General features: G+C 37.1%; 3 protein-coding genes across 7 annotated transcripts in view; 1 reads left to right on the top strand and 2 right to left on the bottom strand.

Annotated features, from left to right (window-relative positions):
• Positions 1 to 7,208, bottom strand: part of LOC133658881 (caldesmon-like) — a 58,816-nt gene extending 51,608 nt beyond the window's left edge. The window contains exon 1 of the mRNA XM_062061369.1: positions 7,161 to 7,208. The gene's annotated coding sequence lies outside the window, so the exon portion shown is untranslated. The remainder of the gene's footprint in view (positions 1 to 7,160) is intronic.
• A 4,128-nt stretch (positions 7,209 to 11,336) lies between these two features.
• On the bottom strand, positions 11,337 to 20,392 carry bpgm (2,3-bisphosphoglycerate mutase). The gene is made up of 3 exons (XM_062059663.1): positions 20,260 to 20,392; positions 15,320 to 15,936; positions 11,337 to 13,638 (listed from the first exon to the last, which is right to left on the bottom strand). The coding sequence occupies exons 2-3, from the start codon at positions 15,918 to 15,920 to the stop codon at positions 13,463 to 13,465; spliced, it is 777 nt and encodes a 258-aa protein (XP_061915647.1). The 5' UTR covers positions 15,921 to 15,936; positions 20,260 to 20,392; the 3' UTR covers positions 11,337 to 13,462.
• A 64-nt stretch (positions 20,393 to 20,456) lies between these two features.
• LOC133658877 (zinc finger and SCAN domain-containing protein 2-like) overlaps positions 20,457 to 21,161 on the top strand; it is a 37,110-nt gene continuing 36,405 nt past the window's right edge. For 4 of the 5 annotated variants that reach the window (XR_009827559.1, XR_009827561.1, XR_009827560.1 and 1 more), the window contains exon 1: positions 20,472 to 20,519. The gene's annotated coding sequence lies outside the window, so the exon portion shown is untranslated. Of the gene's footprint in view, positions 20,520 to 21,161 lie in introns of all 5 variants that reach the window. The other variant, XR_009827557.1, reaches the window with a different exon arrangement.

The following is a 21,161-nucleotide window of genomic DNA, read 5'->3' as shown; positions in this document are numbered from 1 at the left end:
TACGGTCTACATACAACACACAAACAATGCGGTCTACATACAACACACAAACAATGTGCTCTACATACAACACACAAACAATGTGCCCTACATACAACACACAAACAATGTGCTCTACATACAACACACAAACAATGTGCTCTACATACAACACACAAACAATGTGCTCTACATACAACACACAAACAATGTGCTCTACATACAACACACAAACAATGTGGTCTACATACAACACACAAACAATGTGGTCTGCATACAACACACAAACAATGTGGTCTACATACAACACACAAACAATGTGGTCTACATACAACACACAAACAATGTGGTCTACATACAACACACAAACAATGTGCCCTACATACAACACACAAACAATGTGGTCTACATACAACACACAAACAATGTGGTCTACATACAACACACAAACAATGTGCTCTACATACAACACACAAACAATGTGGTCTACATACAACACACAAACAATGTGCTCTACATACAACACACAAACAATGTGGTCTACATACAACACACAAACAATGTGCTCTACATACAACACACAAACAATGTGCTCTACATACAACACACAAACAATGTGCTCTACATACAACACACAAACAATGTGGTCTGCATACAACACACAAACAATGTGGTCTACATACAACACACAAACAATGTGGTCTACATACAACACACAAACAATGTGCTCTACATACAACACACAAACAATGTGGTCTACATACAACACACAAACAATGTGCTCTACATACAACACACAAACAATGTGGTCTACATACAACACACAAAGACAAAGATATGTTTCAAAGGGCCAATTTGTTTCAGGCCAGAACAAATTGACTTGACTATTTGAACTAGCTGCAACATAACATACATAAGTAACAAACAGCATAATAACAACATAGCTGTAAAGCAAGGAAGGCACACACTACATACACAAAGGCACACACTACATACACAAAGGCACACACTACATACACAAAGGCACACACTACATACACAAAGGCACACACTACATACACAAAGACACACACTACATACACAAAGGCACACACTACACACACAAAGGCACACACTACATACACAAAGACACACACTACATACACAAAGGCACACACTACATACACAAAGACACACACTACATACACAAAGGCACACACTACATACACAAAGGCACACACTACATACACAAAGGCACACACTACATACACAAAGGCACACACTACATACACAAAGACACACACTACATACACAAAGCCTAACCAGACGTTTTTTTCTCTCAAGGAATTGTGAAATAAAATCATGTGTGAAGCCCAGAACACTCTACACATTTCCCCAGTTTTAGTTTAGAGATAAGGAAAGATTGGCCTGGCCCACTAGCATCCCTCTTTATGTTTGTGAACTTTATAGTCTATACATTTAGAGCGATGTGATAATCAAACACTCTAGAAGTCTAGAATGAAAGAGCATATAAGAGAATTGACAGAGTGTGTGTACCTTCAGTACGCAGTGCCTCGTTAAAATTCAGCCGCTGTTGCTCAGGAGGTGAAGTGTGTCTCTCTTTACTAGCTTCGTGGAAGCATGTTGCTTTTGTAGCTGTTTCAGCAGATTTGAATTACTAGGATAGGATCTTGGATCCAAGACACAACTTACATTCAACTAAAATGTTCTTTTCTTTGTGGTCGACAAAAGAAAAGTAGTGAGAATATCTCCATGTTAAAAAACTCGGCTTCGGGCTTCGCCATGATGTCGTGTTTAGTAAACACAGACACGCCCCCTCCCACACACACACACACACACACACACATACACACAAACAGCGCGCGGCGCGCCTCTTTCTTGTCGCCTCTTCCGCAGCGCTGCAATAAAACACACTCAGATCTTCTCAGTTTCTAGCTGATACTACATAAAAAATAACATAAAATTACGCAGTAATGCATCATGTAGTAACGGTAACTGAGTTACTGAATATAAAAAATAGCGCCTTAGATGACTATTTATCGCCGAAAGTAACGGCGTTACAGTAACGCGTTAGTCCCAACTCTGGATTCCAATCAATGCAAGTCATCACAATCGTACCAACTTATATTCTTGTCTTCATGGAAGAAAGTATTATCCTGAGACACATTTCACTTGTTAACAACTCTTTCATAAATGAATGAATATAAATGGTATATATGAATGATCCCCTCAATGGAAAAGTAGCTGGCCTGCAGACCAAGTGTGCTCTGCTGATGATTGTGAGCGCCACCTATGCAGGCCCGGCCCTAACCAATCTGGCGCCCTAGGCAAGATTTTAGGGGGTGCCCCCCCCCCCCCCCCCACATCAGCAGTGAAGTGTATATACTCACAAGAAACCGAATAGCTTTGTCTTTGACCTTTTTTTTTACTTAAAGAAAGCAAATTAACAATCAGAATAGTTAACAAGATTTAAAAAAATATGGATAAATAAATGAATACAAAAAATAAAAAATGAATCTATGAAATACAATATTTTTGACATACATAAACACAAAATAAAACGTGTCAACAAGTTGCATAAAATAAATTAAAAATACAATATAAATAAGGCACTGCACAAAACAAGATATCAAACCAGTATGACTTTAACAACTATATTACAAAAAAAGGGGATCCTACAGAGTTCTCTATTTGTGCTTTTTAATATTGCATTAACTAGAATGACTTACACATTACTGTACACCAGGGAGTACTGTAATTACCTAACGTTACATTATTATTTTCCATAACAATTTAGCTCCCTCCACAATATTAACCCGACGTTAAAACAGAACTAGCTATTTGTTGATTAGCAATTGCCGAATCATGTAACATTAGCTTAATGCTAAAAAGCCAGGTTACTATCACATTCTGTAACAGACAAATAATTTCATGTGGGCTAACGTTACCTCCCTGCTACCTCTGTCTTTTTCTCGTTTCTCCTCTTCTTTTCTCCCCTGGGCACCTGACAGTTTTGGCCGTTTTGACATCTTGTGTTGATTTTTTTGATGGGGTGACGTCCAAAAAGAGTCATGATACGGGAAGGGAGGGGGCGCACCGTGCCGGAGGGAGGGGGGGCGTAATTTTGTAACAAATAATATTTCTATTAAATGGGCTTTACTTTGCATTTTAATTAACGTGGGATTATTTTATGTATTTAGAAATAATAGTACCAACTTTTTTTTTTCTTTTCCCTCCAACATTTGTGGCACTGGCGTGGCGCCCCCTGATGGACGGCGCCCTTAGCATTTGCCTATACGGCCTATGCCACGGGCCGGCCCTGCACCTATGGAGGGCAGCACACATGTCACTGACAGTTTCTCAGCCACTAACACATACTTCATGCAAAGTCCAAGTCATGTACTGATGAAGAGTTATGGATGAGGAGTCCCCAGAGAGGACTTTACCATGCACCCAGAAGTCAGGGCGGCCTGCTCCACATGACCAAACATGGTCTCCAGCAGGAGATACCATCCAAACAGTTTACATGTCACATGTCGTCATCTCTTCACCGGCTACTCAAATGTGCTTTTTTGTGTCGGGGGAACTTCCACTTTTACTCTTCACTTGTCCAGCTTTATTTCCCTTCTAAAAAAAACCCAAATCCATGTCTGAGTGTTGAGCTTTTGGTCAGACGCTGCAGCACGCCATCATCATCACCATCATCATCACCCTCATCATCATCATCGTCATCATCTGGCCTCCTTTTAAGGAAGCAAACAGGTCTTGTTGTCAGCCGAGTGTGGAGCGGCTCTGGCAAGGCTACAAGGCCGAGGATGGAGAGCACAAGAGTAAACTCCTGCAAATGTGACAGTCCTAAAAATAACTTCTTTCCATTCAGATCGCGACTAAACGACGTTCCGGCCGCTTCCTCGTTTCGGGGACTCCTGGGTGATGCTTTCATCTCCCAAATGTTGTTTTTTGTTGTACAAATTGTAAGATTCAGGAGGAACAGTGTGGTTTTCGTCCTGGTGGTGGAACTGTGGACCAGCTCTATACTCTGGGCAGGGTCCTTGAGGGTGCATGGGAGTTTGCCCAACCAGTCTACATGTGCTTTGTGGACTTGGAGAAGGCATTGGACCGTGTCCCTCGGGAAGTCCTGTGGGGAGTGCTCAGAGAGTATGGGGTATCGGACTGTCTGTTTGTGGTGGTCCACTTCCTGTATGATCAGTGTCAGAGCTTGGTCCGCATCGCCGGCAGTAAGTGGGACCCGTTTCCAGTGAGGGTTGGACTCCGCCAAGGCTGCCCTTTGTCACCCATTCTGTTCTGAACTTTTATGGACAGAATTTCTAGGCGCAGTCAGGGCGTTGAGGGGATCCGGACATAACAAGTCAGTGATGTACTGAGGGGCCCCACCATGCAACTGAAGAGTAGGTGCATAAACAAGTCAGTGATGTACGGAGGGGCCCCACCATGCAACTGAAGAGTAGGGACATAATACAATACCATACTTGTAACAATTGTATAAACAAATGATATTTAAAGTATGATCATTTTGAATAATTGAGAAGCGCTGCCTTAAAGTGGGAGTACTCGTACTGAGTACAATGTTGGCCCCTCTGCTCCACTTCTCCCGTGCCAAACAGCGATCAAACATGTCTTGTGTCAGAATAGAAGGACTTGGAAAAGACGCATTTATCATCCAACTTGCTCATTAAAGAAGTTTCTGGAAGGAGGTCTGAAAGCCAAACACATCACAAACACAGCAGCCGACCTACACGACCATATAAGGAAGAGAGGCGGGACATGTTGTCCATGCCAATGTTTATCCACAGTCTATTAGAGTTATTAATATTACATGCCATACGCTGATCATACATAGTACACTTAGTCCAGCTAATTAATAATAAATGATAAATGGGTTATACTTGTATAGCGCTTTTCTACCTTCAAGGTACTCAAAGCGCTTTGACACTATTTCCACATTCACACACACATTCACACACTGATGGAGGGAGCTGCCATGCAAGGCGCTAACCAGCAGCCATCAGGAGCAAGGGTGAAGTGTCTTGCTCAAGGACACAACGGACGTAACTAGGATGGTAGAAGGTGGGGATTGAACCCCAGTAACCAACAACTCTCCGATTGCTGGCACGGCCACTCTACCAACTTCGCCACGCCGCCCCACTACTCGTAAAAATCTCTGCTTGTATTTCTTCCGAGTGAAAGGAAATCAAGTCAAGTCAATATTGGACAGCTTCACTAATATAAATGTTCATTTTAGTACAGCTTCACTAATACAGGCAATAAATGTTCATTTTATTCGTCCAACTGAAAAGGTGAAACCGCTTATGAGCTCTCCATGACTGACACTCATCGTGAAACATTTCTAGAAAGTGATTCTTCATTTCTTTTCATTCTGCCCCGAATGCAGCGGATCATAAAATGGGAAAAATGGTCAAAAAGTCGAATATTGTTAACTACATTTTCACACTTGAATCAGAAAATGAACTGATTATGTATATATATATATATATATATATATATATATATATATATATATATATATATATATATATATATATATATATATATATATATATATATATATATATATATATATATATATAAGTACATTTATTAAATCAGTAACTTAGTCAGATGGAAAGTAAATCACCATTTGTGTGATATTCAAGTTGACCAAGATGCACCTGTATCTAGTATTAATGTATCTAGTATTAATATATATATAGTATTAATGTATCTAGTATAATATATATAGTATTAATGTATCTACTATTAATGCACTGTATATAGTATTAATGTATCTAGTATTAATATATATACAGTATTCATGTATCTAGTATTAATGCACTGTATATAGTATTCATGTATCTAGTATTAATATATATATAGTATCTAGTATTAATATATATACAGTATTCATGTATCTAGTATTAATGCACTGTATATAGTATTCATGTATCTAGTATTAATATACATATAGTATCTAGTATTAATATATATACAGTATTCATGTATCTAGTATTAATGCACTGTATATAGTATTCATGTATCTAGTATTAATATATATATAGTATCTAGTATTAATATATGTATGGTATCTAGTATTAATATATATATAGTATTAATGTATCTAGTATTAATGTATCTAGTATTAATATATATAGTGTTAATGTATCTTGTATTAATGTATCTAGTATTAATATATATATATAGTATTAATGTATCTAGCATTAATATATATATATATATAGTATTAATGTGTCTAGCATTAATGTATCTAGTATTAATACATATATATAGTATTAATGTATCTAGTATTAATGTATCTAGTATTAATATATATAGTATTAATGTATCTAGTATTAATGTATATAGTGTTATTGCATCTAGCATTAATATATCTAGTATTAATGTATCTAGTATTAATGTATCTAGTATTAATATATATAGTATTAATGTATTTAGCATTAATATATATCATATTAATGTATCTACTATCTAGTATTAATGTATCTAGTATTAATATACAGTATATATATATATATATGTATATATATATATATATATATATATATATATATATATATATATATATATATATATATATATATATACATATATATATAGTATTAAAGTATCTAGTATTAATGTATCTAATATTAATATATATAGTATTAATATATATATATATATATATATATATATATATATATATATATATATATATATATATATGTATATATATATATATATATATATATATATATATAATGTATCTAGTATTAATGTACATAGTATTAATGTATCTAGTATTAATGTATCTAGTATTAATATATATAGTATTAATGTATTTAGCATTAATATATATCGTATTATGTATCTACTATCTAGTATTAATGTATCTAGTATTAATATACAGTATATATATATATATATATGTATATATATATATATACATATATACATATAGTATTAAAGTATCTAGTATTAATGTATCTAATATTAATATATATATATATATATATATATATATATATATATATATATATATATATATATATATATATATATATATATATATATATATATATATATATATATATATATATATATATAATGTATCTAGTATTAATGTACATAGTATTAATGTATCTAGTATTAATATAAAGACTTACCCGATAAGTGGATGCCAAGAGGTTTCCAAGTTGGAAAGAGGAGCAGAAGAGCAGAGAGATGTTTTAAGTCCCGCTCAGAGCCCCGCCTGCTCCTCCTCCTTCATGCTGCCTTCTAGAAGTCGGCTCCTTTTTCATTTCTTGTCCTCTGAGAAGGAAAACATCTCAGCACGTCACAAATGACTTTATTCTTGTGGAATGTAACATGGAATATAACATGGAATGTAACATGGAATGTAACATGGAATGGAACATGGAATGTAACATGGAATGTAACATGGAATGGAACATGGAATGTAACATGGAATGTAACATGGGATGTAACATGGAATGTAACATGGAATGTAACATGGAATGGAACATGGAATGTAACATGGAATGTAACATGGGATGTAACATGGAATGTAACATGGAATGTAACATGGAATGTAACATGGAATATAACATGGAATGTAACATGGAATGTAACATGGAATGTAACATGGAATGTAACATGGAATGTAACATGGAATATAACATGGAATGGAACATGGAATGTAACATGGAATGTAACATGGAATGGAACATGGAATGTAACATGGAATGTAACATGGAATGTAACATGGGATGTAACATGGAATGTAACATGGAATGTAACATGGAATGTAACATGGAATGGAACATGGAATGTAACATGGAATGTAACATGGGATGTAACATGGAATGTAACATGGAATGTAACATGGAATGTAACATGGAATATAACATGGAATGGAACATGGAATGTAACATGGAATGTAACATGGAATGGAACATGGAATGTAACATGGGATGTAACATGGAATGTAACATGGAATGTAACATGGAATGTAACATGGATTGGAACATGGAATGTAACATGGGATGTAACATGGAATGTAACATGGAATGTAACATGGAATGTAACATGGATTGGAACATGGAATGTAACATGGGATGTAACATGGAATGTAACATGGAATGTAACATGGAATGTAACATGGATTGGAACATGGGATGTAACATAAATGCCATGTCGCTATTTGATGATTGTATGCTAAAAAGTCTCTTTAAAGGAGTCATCCAATAACTTTATGAATAATTGTGTGCTGTCAAAGATCGGTTTGTTTTTTGTCGGATTAATCACATTTTGGAATTTGGATTCATCAAAAGTGAACAAAATCTAAATGAACTCCCCCCAAATATTTGGACACACAATATACTCCATAAGTAATAACATAAACAAATAAAAAAGTAAGTTATATTTCACATGGTGAGATAAATAAGATGAATGAAATACATTCAGAATGTTTATCTTCTTCTTTGTAAACTGTTAGAATAATTGTTTCTAAATGATCACAAAAACTTTGTATTACATTGAGTTCCTGACAAGAAGACAAAAGCTGTCTTTGAAACCTACCTGTGTGTGTGTGTGTGTGTGTGTGTGGGGGGGGGGGGGGGGGGGTAAGACATATTATCTGGCATTTTGTTTCACAATATTATGCAAAAGCAACTTTTCTTACCTTCTGGTACCTGCTGATGTGTATTTGGGATCTGCATAACTCCTGAAAATTTGTGCGCTTCTGCCTTTGTAGTCGATAAGCTCCTTTTTCTCTATCTTCTTGTTATGTGAAATTCATGTTGCCATTTCTAATATAAAGTAGTGTAAAGTTCTTACTTATATCTGTCAGTAAACTCGCCATGAAAGCACTAAAACATACCGGTGTAGTGACTTATATAAATAAATAAATAATTGACATATAGTTGACATTATCCACCCGAGGAACTTTAGTTATTAGAGAGTTCCGGTCACGGGACACATTTCGGGTGTTGTTGCACTAGTGAGCCACGGATGAGGAGATGCTGCTCCGTTATTGATTGAAGTAAAGTGTGAATGTCATTAAAACAGTTAGCGCCATCTTTTGACACTTCTTCCACTCCCGTCCTTGCACGCTACACCGCTACAACAAAGATGACGCTGTCCAAGTGGAGGCACGTAAATAAGAGCACCCACAAAACGGTGCATCCTGAAGAGACCGTCAAAAAGTGACTTGAAGATGATGTGTAAAACATCATCTATGCAACATTTTGAGCAAAGAACCACCTTTACATGTTATGTAGACCACAAAGAAGTATTTTATATGTAGAAAAAAGTAATAATAATATGACTCCTTTAATGCGCCTTATAATCCGGTGCGCCTTATATATGAAAAAAGATCAAAAATAGACCATTAATCGGCAGTGGGCCTTATAATCCGGTGAGCCCTATGGCCAGGAAAATATGGTACATTCTTGGCTAGCAGATTGTAGTTTGCTGTGTGCATCATTTTAGATGTTTGCAAGTTTACCATGAATTGATTAACGTGGACCCCGACTTAAACAAGTTGAAAAACTTTATTGGGGTGTTACCATTTAGTGGTCAATTGTACGGAATATGTACTTCACTGTGCAATCTACTAATAAAAGTTTCCAATCACTCAATCAATGCAAGTCGACTATGTGAGAATGTCCTCCAGGAACATTCTTGAACATGTTTGACTTGAATGAAGTCATTGCGTGTGACAAACAGTGGGGACTTTGATTCATGCACACATGTTCATTTGCATTTGTCGAAGAAAAGAACGAAGCTTTATGGCAAAGATAACATTTATTTCAACAATTTTTCCCTGAAATAGACAATGAGTCTGTAATAACTGATAGCTTACTAAAGTCGTTGATCGTCCAACTGAAATGGGCCAAGTCACATTTTGAGTGGTGGATTTGGAGCGGTGGCAGCACGGTGGCACAGGGGTTAGTGCATGTGCCTCACAATACGCAGGTTCCGAGTAGTCCTGAGTTCAATCCCGGGCTCGGGGTCTTTCTGTGTGGAGTTTGCATGTTCTCCCTGTGACTGCGTGGGTTCCCTCCGGCTTCCTCCCACCTCCAAAGACATGCACCTGGGGATAGGCCCCTCCCACCTCCAAAGACATGCACCTGGGGATAGGCCCCTCCCACCTCCAAAGACATGCACCTGGGGATAGGTTGATTGGCAACACTAAAATGGTCCCTAGTGTGTGAATGTTGTCTATCTGTGTTGGCCCTGGGATGAGGTGGCAACTTGTCCAGGGTGTACGCCGCCTTCCGCCCGAATGCAGCTGAGATAGGCTCCAGCACCCCCCCAAACCCCAAAAGGGACAAGCGGTAGAAAATGGATGGATGGATGGATTTGGAGCGGACAAAATATGTTTTTGAGAAGTTTTGACAAGCAAATGGCAAAGATTGGATGAAATGATGCACTGCAAAAAGTTAGCGTTCAAAAACAAGCAAAAAAAATTACAAAAATGAAGGGTATTTTATTTGAACTAAGCAAAATGATCTGCCAATAGAACAAAAACATTTGGCTTGTCAAGACTTTCCAAAACAAGTAAAATTAGCTAACCTCAATGAACCCCAAAATACCTTAAAATAAGTATATTCTCACTAATTACAAGTGTACTACTATATGAGTACTATATATATTTTTGCTCAATATGTTGAAAAATATTCTTAAATGAAGTAAATGCTAGTGCCATTATCTTGACATAATGATATGCACTCGGCATTACATTTCTTGAAACCAGCAAACTTATACTAAAAACTAATTTATTGTTGTTAATGGAAAGGCAACAAGGCAAGCGCTTGTTACTCTCGGGGTCTCCCAGCCGCTCAGGCAAATCATATTGTCTAAAAATGCATTTTTCCATGGATAACATGACATCATCGCACCAAGTGCGTGCTCTTTCAGTCAATTAGTGTGCATATATACAGCCCGGCCCCCGGACAAACGTTTTTTAATTGTAATTTTGAAGAATTTATCTGACTGTGCATGAACTATTTCTGTTCAAAATTGTTAGAAATGTGAAATGTTAAATATTAACTGTCAGTTTACTGTACTGTGCCAACTGTACTACTATATGAGTACATATTTTATATTGTTTCATTGAAAATAAAACAGCAAAGTCCATTTGGCTGTCATCTGTTTTAATTATAAGACACAATTGTGTCAAAATCATGATTTTTTTTTTTCATACTTGAAATAAGAAATGATGACTTTAAAAAAGTAGTTTTCTACTTGTGAGTGTTGATGACACAGCTTTGCAACACTTGATATTCTAGTTTCAAGCATGTTTTACTCAATATAGCTAATCAAATCTCAGCAACAAGCTGTAATATCTTACTGACATAATTTAGGAGCAAAACACTTAAAACAAGTAAAACACTCTAACATCAAATCTGCTTAGTGAGAAGAATGATCTTATCAGACAGAAAATAAGCAAATATCACCTTATTTGACATATTTCATCTTACTCAGAATTCACTTTTTGCAGTGTGCTCGATAAAAGGACCAAAGCAACAGTAGATACGCGCCCATTTTTCATCAAATGTCTTTATTTAGGTCACAAAAAGCTGACATTTAGTCTTGGACAACGCTTAAGATCAGTGACAAAGTAACAGTGATTGTTTTGCAGGGGTCTAAAAGGTAAAGCAGACATTGTTTTGGTGGTGAAATATGTTAACAGTGTCCGTTACTTTTTATACCATCTCCCACTAAACTCTTCAGAACATGTTTTAAATATCCCTTGTTAACCTAATCCATGTGAGTGGAAGCAGCAGCAGTTTCAAAGGGATTTGAAAAGAATTAGTATTCATTCTTCCAATCAGAATTGGAAGCAGTAACAATATGAACACATCCAAACCACTTTCAAGTACAAAGGAGTTGCATACAGTGTAATACAAATACTGTTCTATAGTCCTTATTATTCACTCATCAATGTTCATCAGTAGGGGTGTAACGGTACGTGTATTTGTATTGAACCGTTTCGGTACAGGGGTTTCAGTTCGGTTCGGAGGTGTACCGAACGAGTTTCCACACGAACATACTAAGTAGCCGCCTCCGCTTCCTTCTGCCTGTCTCTGTCAGTCCTCTACACAACACCCAGCATTGTCACACCCACACAACCATCTGATTGGTTACACACATAGCGGTAACAGCCAATCAGCAGTGTGTATTCAGAGCGCATGTAGTCAGTGCTTAGCATTTAGCAGGTAATCATCAGGCAGCGGACTCTCCCCAAATGTGATAATAAACACCTCCCAGTCAACTACTAGTAACATCACTATGAGCCCGTTGACCTTCTAGAAATATAAAAGGCAGCTCAGCTCGCTCGCAGTCCTGGCTTGAGGTGAAGGCTAATTCGCTTTTAGCGTAACGTTAGCTCATTTTGCGGTGTGTGTGTGTGTTACGGACAGCAAAGCCCTGTCTGTCTGTTATTTCACTTGACCTTTCTCTGTGTTGATTGAGCTGTGTTGAAGCAGCAAAAAAGGACATTATGTTAAATGAAGAGTTTCTGTCTCTGATAGTTGATATAATAATGTAAGTGCATCATTAAGCCTACATGAACTCCATGGTGTTCAGGGATGAATAGTCTCTCCTATTGCTATTTTTTCAGCTATAGTTCCATGAATCATTAGTAATGCAGCAGCCTAGTTTTGAATGGCAGGGTCCCTGCTATCACATGTTGATAATAATATAACATTTACATCATAAAAATCAACTACAGGCTTCCCAAATGCTGTAATAAAATAAGCATGATGAGTTGACTTGAAACTGTTTAATGTTGCACTTTTTATATGTAGAAGAAAAGTTGTGTCATTTTATTTAATCTGAGCAACAACTTGAGGCAGTTTAATGTTGATTAACGTGGGCAGAATTATTATAGTGTTGCCAATGTTAAAAGGATAAAGCCATTGTTTACACATTTGGTAAATAAATGTTTTCTTACTGTACCGAAAATGAACCGAACCGCGACCTCTAAACCGAGGTACGTACCCAACCGAAATGTTTGTGTACCGTTACACCCCTAGTGTTTGCTGTGTCAGCTTTACAGATGCCAGTCTGACTTTGTGTTAAAGACAGTACAGTGTAATTACAGCCGCCTATTATTGGACCACCATTTTCCTGAGGAGTCTATTTGAGGTGCGGCGTTTATTTCTTCCAGTGGGCTATTTGAGGAAATGCTAACAGAGTTCACAGGCAAGCAAACGTATCACAAGTCCGCTGTTAAGACTTGTTTTTGTCAGCATGACGACATTGTAAACGTGTTCAGTTAGCAGAGTGTATGAACAAACATTTCTACACACGACTAGCGCTACATCCAACATGAAATAAATGATAATTTAGTACGTAAAGCACATTTAGAGACAAAACAACAGGAAGCTTCTACACAGTGTCAGGTCAGAGCAACAGTTTTACAGTAATGAGCGTGACTTCAGAAGGTCTCGCGTGCGTTTCAAGTGCTTGCCTTGGCTTTCCCCTGATCCTCCACCTTTTTAATGGCAGCCTGGATCTTCTCCTGGTCTCCCAGCAGCTGGCGAGCCTTCACGGGCCTCAGATCTTTGTCCAGCTCCAGCAAGACGGGAATCCCCGTGGGCAGAGTCACGCTGGCGATGTCCTCGTCCGATATTCCTGATGTGATCATGTGAGAAGACGAACACCAGCACAGGGCTCGTTAGCTGCATAGGCAATCTTTTAAATAACATGGCTAGCTGTCATACAAGTGCAAAAAGAAGCTAACCACCGTCTATTAGAGGTGGGAATTTTTGGCCATCTCGCCATTTGATTACGATTCAGGTGATACCATTCCATTATTTATACATCTTTAATTATTATAACATAGATGTAGGGGTGTAACGGTACGTGTATTTGTATTGAACCGTTTCGGTACGGGGGTTTCGGTTCGGTTCGGAGGTGTACCGAACGAGATTCCACACGGACATATTAAGTAGCGTAGCGCACGTTGTGTAAACAGTGCACACCGAGGCACAACACACGGCATGCTAGCAGCGACCGGGCTAGGACAACATGTAAAAGCCAGAGCTGGAAGACCCTCCTGCCTCGTTAAGATCTCCCGTTTGGGAACACTTTGGCTGTGCGATACAACAATGGAGGACGGAGGTTTGCCGACATTGTTCAGCAGCTGCTTCTGACAACACGTCAAACATGCTAACCCATTTGAAGCGTCACCACCGCATTCAAGCAGCCTCTCCTCGGCGAGTCAGGCAGGGCTAAAGCAATAACAAATGTTTTTATAGCAGCAGATTTAAGACCATATTGCATTAGAAACTACATTTTGAGCCACTTCTATGGTGGAAGAACAACAAGCCCACTGGGGTGAGTTTTCCTTGCCCGTATGTGGGCTCTGTACCGAGGATGTCGTTGTGGCTTGTACAGCCCTTTGAGACACTTGTGATTTAGGGCTATATAAATAAACATTGATTGATTGATATCCTCTTAATGCCAAGTTAGCCAGGCTGGGGGGGAAAGAAAAGTTAATCTGAGGCTGAGTTGACTTGAAACTGTTTAATGTTGCACTTTTTATATGTAGAAGAAAAGTTTTGTCATTTTATTCAATCTGAGCAACAACTTGAGGCAGTTTAATGTTGATTAACGTGGACCCCGACTTAAACAAGTTGAACAACTTATTGGGGTGTTACCATTTAGTGGTCAATTGTACGGAATATGTACTGTACTGTGCAATCTACTAATATAAGTCTCAATCAATCAATCAATCAATCAAAAAAAGCACTTTATATGTAGTAAGGTTTTGTTAAGAAACCATTCTGAGCCTTATCTTATTTAGTTTTTATTGTATATATGTTGACCACAGTGGACCCTGTGTGTATATGTATGTTATGCCATTGTTTACACATTTGGTAAATAAATAACCAAAACATGTATATTTTGTTGTTTTCTTACTGTACCGAAAATGAATCGAACAGTGACCTCTAAACCGAGGTACGTACCGAACCGAAATGTTTGTGTACCGTTACACCCCTAGTAACACAACAGAACAAATACCCAGAACCCCTTGCAGCACTTACTCTTCCGGGACGCTACAATATACACCCCCGCTACCACCAAACCCCACCGCCCCCCAACCTCACTTCCACGACTGTATATATCGGTATCGGTTGATATCGCAATCGGTAATTAAGAGTTGGACAATATCAGAATATGTGATATCGGCAAAAAAGCCATTATCGGACATCTCTAAGTGTTACCATAAACTAACTGGCCTTTTTTGGACAGTAACATGAGCATGAGGGGAGGCTGCAGCTGAAGGAGGAGCACAAAAGGTGCAGCGTACCTTCCAGGTGTTTGAGCAGGGCCCTGCAGCTGTTTCCATGAGCGGAAATGAGCACCGTTCTTCCTTCCAGTATTTCTGGCACCACCGTGCCTTCCCAGTAGGGCAGCAGCCTGAGCAACACCTCCTTCAAGCTCTCGGCACGGGGCAGCTTCTCCTTCTCCACATCACACGTGGTGTATCTGCGATCGTTATAGATTTCATGGAAGTACGGGTGCTGCTCCTCTATGGGGGGCGGGGTAATGTCATAGCCCCTCCTCCACAATTTCACTTTCTCCTCGCCGTGCTGGAGGGCCATTTCCCCCCGGTTCAGGCCTATCAGGGCGCCGTAGTGGCGCTCGTTGAGCCTCCAGGACTTGACCACAGGGACCCACTCCTGGCCCATGGCCTCCAGCACCAGCCAGGCCGTCTGGATGGAGCGGCTGAGGATGGAGGTGAAGACCACGTCAAACTTGTAGCCCAGCTCCTTCAGGAGCCTGCCACAGTCCCGGGCCTCCTTCACGCCGTCCTCGCTCAGCTTCTGGTCCACCCAGCTGCAAAAGCGGTTCTCGCGGTTCCACGCCCCCTCGCCATGCCTCAGGAGGAAGAGTCTGTACTTGGACATCTGCTGCACCACAAACCTGCACAATAACGAGCAGAAGTTACTTATGCTATACTATAAAAATAAGACGTATTAAAATTGTCAACAATACAGAGGGTGGGAATGTTCTTTTCACTGAGAAAACAGAAATGTTGATTATCGGTCCTGCTATACCCCGGGACTTATTTAATAATACCACATTAACGTTTGACAACAAAACAATTATACACCTATTTAATAATACCACATTAACGTTTGACAACAAAACAATTATACACTCATTTAATAATACCACCTTAACGTTTGACAACAAAACAATTATACACCTATTTAATAATACCACCTTAACGTTTGACAACAAAACAATTATACACTCATTTAATAATACCACCTTAACGTTTGACAACCAAACAATTATACACTTATTTAATAATACCACCTTAACATTTGACAACAAAACAATTATACACCTATTTAATAATACCACTTTAACATTTGACAACAAAACAATTATACACCTATTTAATAATACCACCTTAACATTTGACAACAAAACAATTATACACCTATTTAATAATACCACCTTAACATTTGACAACAAAACAATTATACACTTATTTAATAATACCACCTTAACATTTGACAACCAAACAATTATACACTTATTTAATAATACCCCCTTAACGTTTGACAACCAAACAATTATACACTTATTTAATAATACCACTTTAACATTTGACAACAAAACAATTATACACCTATTTAATAATACCCCCTTAACATTTGACAACAAAACAATTATACATTAATTTGATAATACCACCTTAACATTGGTACTTTAATCTTTAAAAAACATTTGACAACAAAACAATTATACACTCATTTAATAATACCACCTTAACATCTGACAACAAAACAATTATACACTTATTTAGTAATACCACCTTAACATTTGACAACAAAACAATTATACACTCATTTAATAATACCACCTTAACATTTGACAACAAAACAATTATACACTTATTTAATAATACCACCTTAACATTTGACAACAAAACAATTATAGAGTTTTTTAATAATACCACCTTAACATTTGACAACAAAACAATTATACACTTATTTAATAACACCACCTTAACATTTGACAACAAAACAATTATACACTTATTTAATAATACCACCTTAACATTTGACAACAAACAATTATACACTTATTTATTAATACCACCTTAACATTTGACAACAAACAATTATACACTTATTTAATAATACCACCTTAACATTTTACAACAAACAATTATACACTTATTTAATAATACCACCTTAACATTTAACAACCAAACAATTATACACTCATTTAATAATACCACCTTAACATTTGACAACGAAACAATTATACACTCGTTTAATAATACCACCTTAACATTTGACAACAAAAGAGGCAATTTATTTATTATTTTTTAAAAACAGCTGAGAAACAATAATCAAAATAAGTATGGTGCCAGTATGCTGTTTTTTTTCAATAAAATACTGGAAAGGATAGAAATGTAGTTTGTCTCTTTTATCCGATTATTAATCGATTAATCGAAGTAACAATCGACAGATTAATCGATTAGCAAATTAGTAGTTAGTTGCAGCCCTAATACCTATACATATACTATACACCACGGATCAGCCTCCACAGATGATTCGCTAGCTGTTCCAAGTCGGGACCACTCCTTATGCATCAGTCGGTGACGTCTCGGCCCCCCCAACTTGTATACATGTGTACAGCTCCACTAATGGACATTAGAGTGTTACTTTCAAAGGCAAAATTTAAGTATTGCTAGAAACATAATTTTATATGGGACTTTATTGTATTATATGTATAGTACATGTTCCAAAAATAAAAAAGCATAAAACACATTGTATTTAAATATACTATATGTAAAAAAGGGAATAAATATTCAAAATAATCTAGTTTGGTTACGCCATCATGAGCGCAACACAAGGTTGTAAAAGTTTCAACTACAATTCTAAATAAGATGTCAAAAGCAAACTGAAATCAAATACACACAGCTTAAAGATTGATCAATAACTATTTCAATTTAGTAATACATAAATATGATGATTTATCAAAATATAAAAGAAATATATCTGAACAGAATGCGCATGATGGTTACACCAAAAAGTAACGCTATGAATCGCGTTTTTCCAAGTTTTTTGGGCATTTTTATGCTATTTCCAAGCATCTCCTTTTTATTATCGTTGATTTTAAATGGTCAAACTAATGCATATTATATATGCATGCCCTAGTAAACAAAAAAAAAAGTAATATTTATTTTGATTGTTACATTTTGAAGTACATTTGTGCAGGTGGGTGCGAATGTACCCATTACCAGAGCTGTACACACATGCCAGAGGATCCCCTGCTGGCCTCCCAATGGACTGGACTCTCACATTATTAATCGTATCTCCCTGATGTGGGACCTGAGCCGAGGGTGTGGCTTGTGCAGCCCTTTGAGACATTTGTGATTAAGTCAACTTTTAATTGATTGATTGATACACTGCATTAACATAACTTTCATTTCATTGTTTTTCATTTATTTCAGGCAATGACATAAAAAAGTACAAAGTTGACAACACATAATAATATAAATTAATAAAGTGCAAAAGGTAATGTATAGTATGTAATGCATGATTGTCCAGTTTTGCCTGAAAGGGAGTGGGAAGAAGATAACTTATTTAATCCCACCCCCAGTTCTCCATTCAGTGATTAATCACATGAGTTTCACTCTTACTTTGTTCAAGGATTATAATACAGATGTTGTATCATATTGGCATTACCACAGGTAACAATAATTATTACACTGTAACAATAATTTGTATCAACAATGTAGGAATAATGAATATACCAACAATGGTAATAGACAACATAGCAATAATGGTAATAGACAACATAGCAATAATGGTAAGGAAACATTGAGCACATGTTAACACTTTGAGACAGAGTACAGCAGCAGGTCAAATTAAAGACCCTCATCTCTATATTTAAACAAGACCCCATGTTTGTATAATAGTTTAAATCCATTAATAGTTTGGCATTGCTTGTGTTGTATGTCCAGTTTGTTCCATAGTTTTACTCCGCATACAGACACACAAAAACGTTTACGAGTGGTTTGAGCTCTCGGCAATAAGAAATATCCAAAGCCTCTCAAGTTATGAGCCTGCACTCGTCTTATAAAAAACGTTGTAGATTAGGCGGCAATAATTTGTTAAATGCTTTGTATAAGATTATTAATGTACCGGTATTATATTTATCAAGGTCATCAAATTTGAGCAATTTTGATTGCATAAACAGATTATGAGTATGTTCTAAATAACCAACGTTGTGAATGATCAGCACTGCTCTTTTCTGTGACATGATCAGAGGATGAATTGTGTTGTGGTAAGTATTCCCCCATACTTCAACACAGTATGTAAGGTATGGGAGTACCAAGGTGCAGTATAGAGTACGGAGTGCATTTTCATTGAGGTATAGTTTTGCTTTGTTTATAATTGAGAGGCTTTTGGAGATTTTTGTTTTAATGTGTCTGACATGAGGTTTCCATGACAGTTTACTATCAATTATTACTCCCAAAAATGTATTCTCATTTACGATTTCAATTTGGGTACCATCAATACTTATTTTCTGTTCAGACGTTACGTTGCGATTTCCTAACATCACTATCTTAGTTTTATTTATATTCAAATATAATTTATTTGTGTCCATCCATTTTTTTACTATGTTTAGTTCTGTGTTTACTGTATTTATGAGCTCATTATAGTCATCACTACTGTAGAATATATTTGCGTCGTCTGCAAATAGTATACATTTCAGTATTTTGGATGTATTAAACATAACATTAATATATACATTAAACAGTTTTGGCCCCAACACGGACCCTTGGGGGACACCACAAGCAAGGCCAAGAGTATCAGATATACGTGATAATTAGTCATGTTTATAGCAGCTTTACATGTCATAACTCCATTGAGTTGAGGGCCCCCCTTGGTGTCAGCACTGCAAGCTAAAGGTTAAAGTTTATATAAAAAGGGAGTTGGAAATTAACACCACAGTGCTACTATTATTAGATTCGCGCGTTGGAAAATGAAGCTGTATTCCCAACGGTCATGTTATTATAACATACAATTAGCAGGTATGTAGTTACTTCCGTTACAACTGATTAATGTAATAATATAATAGCGAATATGGCGACTAGCTTGCACCCCACGATACAAAAAGGCACCCCCACGCGTTGAAACAACAAACGTGCATGCCCGTGAAAAGCTTTGTACGAAATAGCAACATAAAGGGACTCAAGAGCGGACTGAGACTCACCCTTCGTGGGTTTTAAAGCCGCTCGGAATGTTGCTGCGACGGTCGCTTGTAATGTTGACAATATTTGGACGGCCATGAAAGCGTCTGTGTGATGGTGGCGATTGACAGCTGGCGGGAGCCAATCGGAATGGACGTCTTCGTGGATGGGCGGTGCCATGACATGACGTCTGCCCATATAAGGAGACGGCGGCAGGCACGGTCGTTCAAGCACCAACGAGGAAGAAGAAGACGGAGAAAGGGCGGGTGTATGTATATATAAGGTGACTAGCAAGTGTCATTTAAGGACATTAACTTTAAAAAAATTAACTTACTAGTTTTTCAATGTTAATGTTGTTAAAGTGTATGCGTGTTGACGGCTTTATGAGATGGAAACGTAACGAAATGACAGCAGTTTATGTACAATTGTATACTGCTGTCCTCATCAGTGAGGGAAAGGAATGTAGACAATGGCGATACTAGTGTATGTTTGTTTACATACGTTTGAAGTATTACTAGTATAATTATTCGTTTTATTATTGTGGTTGTAGTCACCATTACTCTAGTGCAGGGGTCGGCAATCCAAAACATTGAAGGAGCCATATTGGACCAAAAATACAAAAAACAAATCTGTCTGGAGCAGCAAAAAATGAAAAGCCTTATTTAAGTGTTATAATGAAGGCAACACATGATCTGTATTAGCTATAATTGCCTACTATCAAAATGACTATGTGTCGCAGGCTGAAGCAAATCTTCGTTTAAAGAAATGTTGAAATGTAATATTTATTCTACACATTTTTACAAAATTGGAAAACATTATTAAATCAAAGGCTAATCAGAAGGTGAGGTAACTCCTGGAAATTACTGGCTTTTAATGGCCAAAGGTATAGATGTGTTTGTCCAAGTTAAACACAGCTCACCTTTGT

Source organism: Entelurus aequoreus, linkage group LG10 (genome assembly GCF_033978785.1).
Source record: "Entelurus aequoreus isolate RoL-2023_Sb linkage group LG10, RoL_Eaeq_v1.1, whole genome shotgun sequence".
NCBI lineage: Eukaryota > Metazoa > Chordata > Actinopteri > Syngnathiformes > Syngnathidae > Entelurus > Entelurus aequoreus.
Note: the sequence above shows the minus strand (reverse complement) of the source record. Positions and strands in the feature narration are given on the sequence as shown.